This window comes from Cherax quadricarinatus, chromosome 33 (genome assembly GCF_038502225.1).
Source record: "Cherax quadricarinatus isolate ZL_2023a chromosome 33, ASM3850222v1, whole genome shotgun sequence".
Classification (NCBI taxonomy): domain Eukaryota; kingdom Metazoa; phylum Arthropoda; class Malacostraca; order Decapoda; family Parastacidae; genus Cherax; species Cherax quadricarinatus.
In genome coordinates, this window is record NC_091324.1 from 24569792 (window position 1) to 24582019 (window position 12228).

General features: G+C 36.3%; 1 protein-coding gene across 6 annotated transcripts in view; it reads right to left on the reverse strand.

Annotated features, from left to right (window-relative positions):
* Window positions 1-12228, reverse strand: part of Asator (tau-tubulin kinase asator) — a 304756-nt gene that overhangs the window by 35701 nt on the left and 256827 nt on the right. For all 6 annotated transcript variants that reach the window (XM_070090930.1, XM_070090932.1, XM_070090931.1 and 3 more), the window contains one exon: window positions 11558-11713. In XM_070090930.1, coding sequence (XP_069947031.1) covers window positions 11558-11713 — 156 coding nt within the window. The remainder of the gene's footprint in view (window positions 1-11557; window positions 11714-12228) is intronic.

The following is a 12228-nucleotide window of genomic DNA, read 5'->3' on the forward strand; positions in this document are numbered from 1 at the left end:
TATATATATATATATATATATATATATATATATCTATATATATATATATATATATATATATATATATCTATATATATATATATATATATATATATATATATATATATATATATATATATATATATATATATATATAATAACAATGGTTATAAATGACCATAATTTTTAAAGGGGTGGACCGGTAAGCCAGCGGAATGCCTCGGTCAGATGACCAAAAGCTCCAAAGGCGGGTCATCATCTGACTAAGACCCGCGTCAGGAAACATTTGTCCTGTTTCCTGACGAACCTTACCTAACCTAACCTAAGTAGTTGCATGGAACCTAACCTGCTGTATAAGCAGGGCCCTCCAGTACTGTAGTTTAGTGTGAGTGTGCTGGTATTCCTTGATTATCAGCTGAGTGATATCCCAACATGACATTAGCTATCTATAAATTACTACAATTACAAGATCATGAAGAAGAACTATGCACTGAAACTATTGCTACTTTGCATATTTGTCAAAATAACTCAGGAAATGGTAATAACTTCATTGCAAACAAACCATGGAATGGGTGGGGTTTGAGCCCATGGGGACTGAGTTCTAAAACTCTGAGTGGCTTACACACTGCCCTGGGATTTTAGGACTTACCTGCCATGGGTTCAAACCCTACCCATTCTGTGGTTTGTCAAAATAAGTCTGACTATAGCACTGAAGTGCTCTTTAACAGAAACAAGGCAAATCCCCTTGAAGGGTACACTATACTGTATACAAAATAATAAATAATATACAGCATTTTTTTATTTACTTACCCTCTTATCTTCTTAAACTCTGCTTCTAAATGAAGCTAGTGGAAACAGAAATAACTGACTTGAGGTTGAGATTTTTTTTTATAGGCTACAAAAATGCTATCACATACCAACTCACTTCAAAACCCAGCTCTGTCTAAGGTATTACTGTCCAGGATGCAGCTCACAAAAGACCCAAAAATTATCTTAGCCCATAAAGTGCCGCCAAATAAAAAAAAGTAAAAATAATAACACTGCTTAAAAACTAGTCTCCTAGCTCTCTTTTCAACCAGACAGCCACCCCCTAAACTCCACAGTATAGAAATTCTGGGGAATACTAACATACATTCTTATTCTGATTTAAAAACTGTAATATTACAGTACCAAAAAAAAAAAAAAAAAGAGGGGGGGGAGTAGAACTAGTTTTTCTTTTTGGGCCACCTGCCTTGGTGAGACATGGCCGGTTTGTTGAGAAAAAAAAAAAAAAAACATACATTTCTGCTTTCACTTTCAACACTGATTTAAATTTGTAATGTTAAAACTGGAAAAACATCAGAATTCCCTGTGACGTACACATTACAGTACAAAGAAAAAGATAATAAGTGCTAAGCATGATTGTAAAACAAAAGATACGGAGACAATATTCTTTTAGATACACACAATGATAACTACTGAATAAGTGAGATCATAACACAAACAAATTATAAAATTATTTGGAACAAAGTTGAAATACCAGTACAATGCTAAAATAAAAAAATGTGAGAAGCATTTAAAAAGAAATACAAAATGTGGTAACGAGCATAAGTTTGAGTAAGACTGTGAAAACAATCTGAATGAGACTGACATTAAACAATGAATGAATGAATGAATGCAGGTTATGTGTTGTATACCACACATGTACAGGCAGCATTAGATTAAGACAACATGACTGCAAAAATATAAATACAGTAGACAGTCAAAGCTTCGAATTATAACTGTAACTGAACCATTGCTGTAGCTTGAAACTCCAAAAAGTCAGGGCTTACTCTGAGAGTAATGGTAACAGGGCTCACCAATGTTTTGTACATGACCAACAAACTGTTGTTAGGAAAGCAGTTGAAGGAAGAAGGTACAATATAACCTTTGAATATGACCTACCCACCTTCCTCAAAAACTGTGGCCTAACTGAACCAGCCTCCACACAGTCACTATCTCCTAACTCCATGTTGCTGTTAAGTGCCCATTTTTTTTTTTTGGCTAGTACTGTACCACAAAGTCACTACTTCAAAACTCCACATAGTTATAAATTGTACTTTTTTGCTAGCACCATACTTAACTAACCAAGACACAATACTCCCACATTTGATCTCATTTTTGGTTAAATATTAGAAATATTTCTCCCTAATCCATTACTTTCACTTCTCTTTAATTTTCATTTTGTCACACACTTCCTATGTGATTTGACCCCTGCAACTACATGTAAGTGAGTACTTAATCATCATTTTATACTTTAAATTTTATACTGTACAAATTGCCTCCATCATTATTTACAATTACTTTCATATTATATTTTCTTATATTTATGGTTTACTTATTGTGAATTATGTAATATTACTGAATATCATTTTCACCAAGCTTACATTATCAACTTACTTCCTTTAACTTTTATTTTTAATATCAGTGTATCATTGTTACCAAGCTTACTTTGAAGAATCATTACTTTTAGCATAGTGCAGTGGAACCTCAGTTTTCATTTGCCCTGGTTTTCATCGAATTCGGTTCTCGACGACTGTTTACGTCAAAATATTGTCCCAGTTTTCGTTCATCACCTCGGTTTTCGTCTACCATACCGAATGTGTCCGTCTGCCCAAGCCCACACAAAGCATCCCACACACGCATTCTGAGTAAGTCTGGCTTTGTTCTCGTTGAGTGAACATTCTGCTGTGCATTCATACGAAACATTTCATAATACAGTGGACCCCCGGCTTACGATATTATTTCATTCCAGAAGTATGTTCAGGTGCTATTACTGAACGAATTTGTTCCCATAAGGAATATTGTGAATTAGATTAGTCCATTTCAGACCCCCAAATATACACATACAAACGCACTTACATAAATACACTTACATAATTAGTCGCATTGGGAGCTGATCGTAAACCAGGGGTCCACTGTAATCCATTGTGTTTTGTGCTTGTTTATTGAGTGCGACTGCTAAATAAGCCACCATGGGGTCAAAGAAAGTTCCAAGTGCCAGCCCTTTGATAAAGAGGGCAAGAAACATGATAGAATTCAATGGTGGTAGAGGGTGGTAGTGGTTGTGATGGTGGTAGAGGGTGGTAGTGGTTGTGATGGTGGTAGAGGGTGGTAGTGGTTGTGATGGTGGTAGAGGGTGGAAGTGGTTGTGATGGTGGTAGAGGGTGGTAGTGATTGTGGTAGAGGGTGTTAGTGATGGTGGTTGAGGGTGGTAGTGATGGTGGTTAAGGGTGGTAGCGATGGTGGTTAAGGGTGGTAGCAATGGTGGTAGACGGTAGTAGTGATGGTGGTAGACGGTGATAGTGATAACCTCTCCTCCCTCTCCCCTCCTCACCATCTTCCATATGCCAACAAGAATCTTCAATAAAGGTAAAAGTGATTTAAATGTTCATTTATCCATATCATTAGTGCTTTATATTTATTTCTCATTGTTTTCTGTATGTAAAACTATAGTTATTCTCTATAAAATGTATTTTTTGTTAATATTTTTCAGTGTCTGGAACAGATTAATTGGATTTACATTATTTCTTATGGGAAATATTGCTTCAGTTTTCATCGAATTCAGTTTTCGTCAGACTCTCTGGAACGAATTAAAGACGAAAACCGAGGTTCCACCGAATCTATAAAAGCAGTGAAGTATTTTTACCCAATTAACCCTACTGAATCCTTACTGTTAGTTCATTATTAAAATCCCATGTTGATAAATTTAACACATGCATGTCAAATTTATCAACTTGTCAGTAGTCTGAACCATTTATCTACATTACTATCTCACACATAGTATATTTCATTTTATAATAATTATTTATAATCAATAATAGTTTACCAAACTGACATTGTAGATTCCTTACTTTAGTTCAATACTGTAAGCTTTAACTTTGATTTGTATTGGCAGACTAGGTTGTTGCATTATTGTATTACTACTGTTCATTAATTAATACAAGCTCACTGTACCTCTCCCCATCTACTTCAACCAAGGTTACCCCCATAATTATGTTGCTGATAAATAAAGTTGGAAAAAAATACATACACTGCCACTAGTATACAAGAAAGCTTCTCATGTGTTATCACCAATTATTACAGAATTGTTAAATAAATAAAATGAAGGTAGTATCTTCAATGAATAAACCTTGTTTAAATTCTTGAGATGTGTTTGGTTGATCAATGATGAAAAGGAGAAATAAAAGAGGTTCTAAAATGGTGCCTTGCAGCACCTCTAAATATATGGGTTGAATATCTTACACAGCTGCAGTCTATGTATCATACATGGCTTGTTGACAGTAAATGCAGGCTCAGTTAACTTAGTAAGCATATGTAGTTTTCTCATCACAGAATGTTGGATGTGTTGCAGAATTTGTTAGAAAAAGCAATTTTTCCTTGATGCAAAGGCAAGAGGACATATTTTGTATTCTTTGGTAAGAATGACAATGAAAGTCAAGTCAATACATAAGAGCTGCAATGAATGGCATAGGGCAGTGGTTTTTTAACCGGGGGCAAATTTACTCCTAAGGGGTAAAAAAAAGTCCATGGCTGGAGGTAAATGTATCAATCCCAACAAGAAGCAATATTTCTAAATTATTCATGACATGCAAGTAGCATTGTCATCAACAGCTCCTTGAATAAATAAACTCAGTGAGGCAATGCAGGGGGTAAATGGCTACTGACATCAAGCCTAGGGGTAAATGGCAGAGGAAAGAATAATCCCCGATATACAGCATTATTACACAGAGAGGGCCTTGTACAGCAGGCTTTTCTATAACTGATAACTACACCTTTGAAATGAATGAAGAGTGTATTTACTACTCGAAATGACATTGTAATCCATGCTTTGTTTATCAGCTTCCCATGATGCAAGAAGATAAACTATATACTTGAATATGATGGGCTTGTCAAAACAGCAGATGCAGCTGCTTGTAGGTAGCAACAATTAATTACAAATGTACAGTGTAGAACTGCAATGTGATCCTTTTATGACTTGAATTTGTGTGTGCTTGCCTCCTCTTGCATCAGAAAGGTTTTAGAATGCAGGAACTTTCAGGATAAGCCTGACCATAAGATAGCCAAAACTTTCAAAGCCAAGATGTGTAATAGTTCAAAATTTACTTAGGGGAAGTTCCTTATGTAAAATGGAGAGGATTTTGCACAAGCTGCAGGATTCCTGTCCACCATAAGGACACTAAAGATAGTGACTACATTATGTATACATGTAATCACTTTCCACATGCAGTGTTGAGGTGTACAGTATTCCACTATCCTGGCAAAACTGCAGTAGCCAGCTCAGTGATGCCTTGTACTACTGCTTCTCACTCTAGGGCATGGGCATCATGTTATTTGTTACTGAAGGCTTTCATCTTCATCAAGCTCAACTTTCCAGTGTGAACCCTGCCACTGCTGATCCTGCACTAAGGCATACAATGCATACTTTGTGCTATTATATCTACTACTTACAGATGATGGAACAACATTTGACTGACTTCCCATTTAGAGTTTGACTATGTAGCTTAACTGCATCCGAGTGCCAAGAGCAGACATCAATTTTGCCTGTGCTACACTTGATTAGCACCTCTTTAATTATAATGCCAAGACCAAAATCTTCAAGACAAATGTAACTAAATGCTTCTGCAATTGATGGTTTAAGCTCCATAGTGAAGTACTATCATGAAAATACACAACAGAAGCAGGATGTGTGCAGTATGACTATCAAATTCAGACTGACTTCTAACTTATTCATGTCACTGGTGTTGAAAATAGCAAAATTTCCATTTTCTTAAAGGTAAATATTAAATAGACCAATGAAACAATCATTAAAATTTATGCTCTGGAAGATTCAAGTTGACTAACACAACAGAGAACTGAACCACTGGAATAACTCATCCAGGACAAGAAAGACTGGTGACATAATGGTTCACACTGAAATAAGTAATTTTAAGAATGACTGATAACCAAAAACATAATGGTTCATATGGTAATCATTTATCTAGGATAAAAATGACTGTTGATTGGAAGGAAACAAGCAGATGATAAATATGAAAATGAAAACAAGGTTGTTTTCCCTGTATGACAAGGTGGTTCAACCACTGACATATAACATTTATTTAGCATATATGCACTAGGTAGTAGGTTGGTAGACAGCAACCACCCAGGGAGGTACTACCATCCTGCCAAGTGAGTGTGAAATGAAAGCCTGTAACTGTTTTACATGATGGTAGGATTGCTGGTGTCTTTTGTCTGTCTCATAAATATGCAAGATTACAGGTACATCTTGCTACTTCTACTTACACTTAAGTCACACTACACATACATATACATGTTTATTTATACATGCTCATCTGAGTTTTCTTTGATTTTATCTTAACCCTTAAACAGTCCAAATAGACTGACATTCAAATCCGTAGTGCTCCAAAAGTAGATCTGTTTTTTTTACATATTTTCAAATATAACAAAAAAAAAAATGAAGATAAAAGTTTTTTTTACACGTTTTCAAATGTAAAAAAAAAAAAATGATGTAAATTTTTTTACATACTTTCAAATGTTGAAAAAACGTATATATACATTTGGACCATTTAAGGGTTAATAGTTCTTGGTCTTATTACTTTTCCTTTTATATCCATGGGGAAGTGGAATAAGAATCTTTCCTCTGTAAGCCATGCGTGTTGTAAAAGTCAACTAAAATGCCGGGAACAATGGGCAAGTAACCCCTTTTCCTGTAATAATTACTAAAAAGAAGAAGAAAATTGTCAAAGTGGGAAGTCTGAATGTGCATGGATGTTGAGCAAATGATAAGAAAGAGATGACTGTGGATGTTATGAATGAGAAGAAGCTGGATGTCCTGGCTTTAAGTGAAACAAAGACGAAGGGGGTGGGAGAGTTTCAGTGGAGACGAATAAATGGAATTAGGTCAAGGGTTTCAAATAGAGTTACAGCTAAAGAAGGAGTAGCAATAATGTTGAAGGATAAGTTATGGCAGGAAAAGAGGGACTATAAATGTATTAGTTCAAGGATTATGTGGAGTAAAATAAAGGTTGGATGTGAAAAGTGGGTTATAGTAAGTGTATATGCACCTGGAGAAGAGAGAAGTGTAGAGGAGAGAGACAGATTTTGGGAAATGTTGAGTGAATGCATGGGGAGTTTTGAACCAAGTGTGAGAGTAATGGAAGTTGGGGATTTCAATGCTAAAGTGGGCAAAAATGTTGTGGAGGGAGTAGTAGGTAAATCTGAGGTGCCAGGGGTAAATGAAAATGGGGAGCCTTTAATTGAGCTATATGTAGAAAGAGGTTTGGTAATAAGTAATACATATTTTATGAAGAAGAGGATAAATAAATACACAAGGTATGATATAGCACGTAATGAAAGTAGTTTGTTAGATTATGTATTGGTGGATAAAAGGTTGATGGGTAGGCTCCAGGATGTACACATTTATAGAGGGGCAACTGATATATCGGATCATTATTTAGTTGTAGCTACAGTTAGAGTAAGAGGTAGATGGGAAAAGAGGAAAATAGCAACAACAAGCAAGAGGGAGGTGAAAGTGTATAAACTAAGGGAGGAGGAAGTTCGGGTGAGATATAAGCGACTATTGGCAGAAAGGTGGGCTAATGCAAAGATGAGTAGTGGGGGGTTGAAGAGGGTTGGATGAGTTTTAAAAATGCAGTATTAGAATGTGGGGCAGAAGTTTGTGGTTATAGGAGGGTGGGTGCAGGAGGAAAGAGTGATTGGTGGAATGATAAAGTAAAGAGTGTGATAAAAGAGAAAAAGTTAGCTTATGAGAGGATTTTACAAAGCAGAAGTGTTATAAGAAGAGTAGAGTACATGGAGAGTAAAAGAAAGGTGAAGAGAGTGGTGAGAAAGTGCAAAAGGAGAGCAGATGATAGAGTGGGAGAGGCACTGTCAAGAAATTTTAATGAAAATAAGAAAAAACTTTGGAGTTAAACAAGTTAAGAAAGCCTAGAGAAAGAATGGATTTGTCAGTTAAAAACAGAGTAGGGGAGTTAGTAGATGGGGAGATGGAGGTTTTGGGTAGATGGTGAGTATATTTTGAGGAACTTTTAAATGTCGATGAAGAAAGGGAAGCGGTAATTTCATGCACTGGCGAGGGAGGTATACCATCTTTTAGGAGTGAAGAAGAGCAGGATGTGAGTGTGGGGAAGGTGCGTGAGGCATTACATAGAATGAAATGGGGTAAAGCAGCTGGAACTGACGGGATCATGACAGAAATCTTAAAAGCAGGGGGGGATATAGTGTTGGAGTGGTTGGTATTTTTGTTTAATAAATGTATGAAAGAGGGGAAGGTACCTAGGGATTGGCAGAGAGCATGTAGAGTCGCTTTATATAAAGGGAAGGGGGACAAAAGAGATTGTAAAAATTATAGAGGAATAAGTTTACTGAGTATACCAGGAAAAGTGTATGGTAGGGTTATAACTGAAAGAATTAGAGGTAAGACAGAATGTAGGATTGCAGATGAGCCAGGAGGTTTCAGAGTGGGTAGGGGATGTGTAGATCAAGTGTTTACATTGAAGCATATATGTGAACAGTATTTAGATAAAGGTAGGGAAGTTTTTATTGCATTTATGGATTTAGAAAAGGCATATGATAGAGTGGATAGGGGAGCAATGTGGCAGATGTTGCAAGTATATGGAATAGGTGGTAAGTTACTAAATGCTGTAGAGAGTTTTTATGAGGATAGTGAGGCTCAGGTTAGGGTGTGTAGAAGAGAGGGAGACTACTTCCCAGTAAAAGTAGGTCTTAGACAGGGATGTGTAATGTCACCATGGTTGTTTAATATATTTATAGATGGGGTTGTAAAAGAAGTAAATGCTAGGGTGTTCAAGAGAGGGATAGGATTAAATTATGGGGAATTAAATACAAAATGGGAATTGACACAGTTGCTTTTTGCTGATGATACTGTGCTTATGGGAGATTCTAAAGAAAATTTGCAAAGGTTAGTGGATGAGTTTGGGAGTGTGTGTAAAGGTAGAAAGTTGAAAGTGAACATAGAAAAGAGTAAGGTGATGAGGGTATCAAATGATTTAGATAAAGAAAAATTGGATATCAAATTGGGGAGGAGGAGTATGGAAGAAGTGAATGTTTTCAGATAATTGGGAGTTGACGTGTCGGTGGATGGATTACCTACCAACCGGCAATGTGTGGCGTAAATATTATGCAGAAAATTCAGTGTGGAAATTAGGAGAAGGTGTGGAGTTAATAAAAGTATTAGTCAGAGGGCTGAAGAGGGGTTGTTGAGGTGGTTTGGTCATTTAGAGACAATGGATCAAAGTAGAATGACATGGAGAGCGTATAAATCTGTAGGGGAAGGAAGGCAGGGTAGGGGTCGTCCTCGAAAAGGTTGGAAGGAAGGGGTAAGGGAGGTTTTGTGGGTGAGGGGCTTGGACTTCCAGCAGGCGTGCATGAGCGTGTTCGATAGGAGTGAATGGAGACGAATGGTATTTAGGACCTGACGATCTGTTGGAGTGTGAGCAGGGTAATATTTAGTGAAGGGATTCTGGGAAACCGGTTATTTTTATATAGCCAGACTTGAGTCCTGGAAATGGGAAATACAATGCCTGCACTCTAAAGGAGGGGTTCGGGATATTAGCAGTTTGGAGGCATATGTTGTGTATCTTTATACAATTATACTTCTAAACTGTTGTGTTCTGAGCACTTCTGCAAAAACAGTGATTATGTGTGAGTGAGGCAAAAGTGTTGAATGATGATGAAAGTATTTTCTTTTTGAGGATTTTCTTTCTTTTTGGGTCACCCTGCCTCGGTGGGAGACGGCCGACTTGTTAAAAAAAAAAAAAAATATGCGCTTGGCTCATTCTAATTCCAATTAATTTGCATTCAGCTCTGAAGTGAATTAATGGTGACTCTAGTGTTACAGAATGATATGCAAGTTTGTAGAGCTTAATTAGTAGCCAAAAATGAACTTTTTGTGATTTGTTAGTGAACTCCTCCAAAATGAACAACAAGAAAAGAAAGATTTTGTGTTAAAAAAAAATATTTAGCTTAAAAATGAAAAGAAAAGCCATCTGATCTCAGATGAAAATAAAGGAAAGTTACAGTGTCTTGTGTACTAACAAGATTTTGCTGTACTAAAGGAATAAACATAAGCTGACACTGTTACAAACTTCACAAGTATGTCTAGTACACAGGAGAACAACAAACTAATATTTAGAATTAGTATACAGTACTTGCAAAGCAAGAATGAGAGGTAAAAATCTATGTTCACAAAATTATCAGTTGTTCAAACTACAAATAAGGCTACTCCAAATGAAGTCTCTTTGGAGCTAGTAAAATGTACAAAATCATTTAGAAATGGAGTTGTGAAACATTTGGTCAGGATTATGTTGTCTTTGGAGACCAAAAAATTTAAGAACTGTTGAAAGTATAGTAGAGTACAGTATATAACTATTTGCTCAGCCTCTTCCAAGGCGAATAAGCAAGATGAATAAATGTTTCTTCCAAACCGAAATCTCTCTTTCAGAAATGCAAACAGCCTTCAATAATTTTGTACAAAGATACAGATGTCAATAACATCAGCCAAGAGCTAACTTTCTTTCACACCACTGATGAAGATGTCTCATTACATTAAGAACAACTTAAGATGCACCCTTAGAAAGGGTGTAAAATAGAACTGACATTATTTTTTGCAGTATTAATGAATCTCTACTACAAATGGGAATGAAGGTTTCCATTAGTATTTTTGTATTGTGAATGATGATGTAAAAACAATGACTGGCAAGTTTACATGTTTCTTGGACGAGGTGTATACACAATCTTCTGACCTACCAAAGCACTTGCATAATGGGTTGCTGTGTGCAAAATTTCTCTTCACTTAGGAGAAACTCTATTTCTTCCATAATGAAAATACTGGCAATGCATATTGCTATAAGCAGCTGAAACATAACTAACTTATTTCATGATATTTTTGTTAGACATGACTGCTCAATTCAGTGTGCTTAACCTAATTTTATAAGATAAGCATCAGAATGTCTCTCAGCTGGTAGGATACATAGGATCATTTTGTAACCAACTGCACTGTATCTAACTCCATTTAATGAATGTTGTACCCTCTGGTGCACAATGTTGATGCTATTTAATAATTATATTAATGAAAATGCACATGACTAAAGCACCACACTGGACTAAAATTTTAGGTGTACGTATATGATAAAAGGTTAACAATTATTAATCTGGGTTGCCCACAGACTGTGAAAAGAAAAATGATTTTGCCCACAATGCTGGAATAGTTGGACCACCCTGCTATACAAGAGACAGGCAAGATATAGTAAAAGCAAACACGTGACAAAAATGTAAAACAATTAAGATGTATGAACAAAGTGAAATGCAGCAAAGATCACAGTACAATAGTGTAAAGACAAAGATGTATCAGATCAGGACTGGACAGAAGACAAAGCATATAAATATGAAAGCGGCTAGAAAGCAGATAGAGAGATAATGCATGTAAGCACTGACCTAGTAAACAGTAAGGATAAGGGTTAAAGCAAGGTAGTTGATGAGAGAAAGGAAATACAAGCTGGGGCTTAGTAAAGGGCCAGACCTGAGTGTGTGTGTGGTGGTCGGAGGAGCGGTGACGGTCATCCTCGCTAATTCTGGAGAGCTCGGTACCAACTCGTCGAGACTTTTCAGTGGTGCCCGCATCCTGCACAGGCGTCATGGTGGTGTCATCAGGCCCACGGGATGAAGGAGACACCAGCTGAGGACCATGACAATTGTTCCTTAAGGCAGTAATGCTCCTACATACTCATATATGATAAGCATGACACTGAGATTCTACACTAGGTCTTTCAGATATGCACACAAAATTTTTAAGTGATCACCCATGTGTATGACCTAATGACTATACTGTACCATATATAACATATTATTGTTCATGTTACAATATTTATAATATGACTTGATCTGTGAGGTATGTTAAGGTCTAAGATTGTTTTGTGTATAGTATATTACAAGGAATACAAACAACAATGTTATTATTAATTAGTAAAATGCCACAGCTGGTAGTACTTACGATTATATGAGACAAATATCTTTGTTAAAATAAAAATTTGAATAAATTTTCACAATACTTACAATGCATACCAGGATTCAGATATACTGATGAGTGCACAATACAGAGGATAATGGTTAGCTGATATTTAATCACAAGCAATAGCTGATGCTGAGGCAAATCTAATAAAAATTGTAAATGACCATTACAATTATTTAATT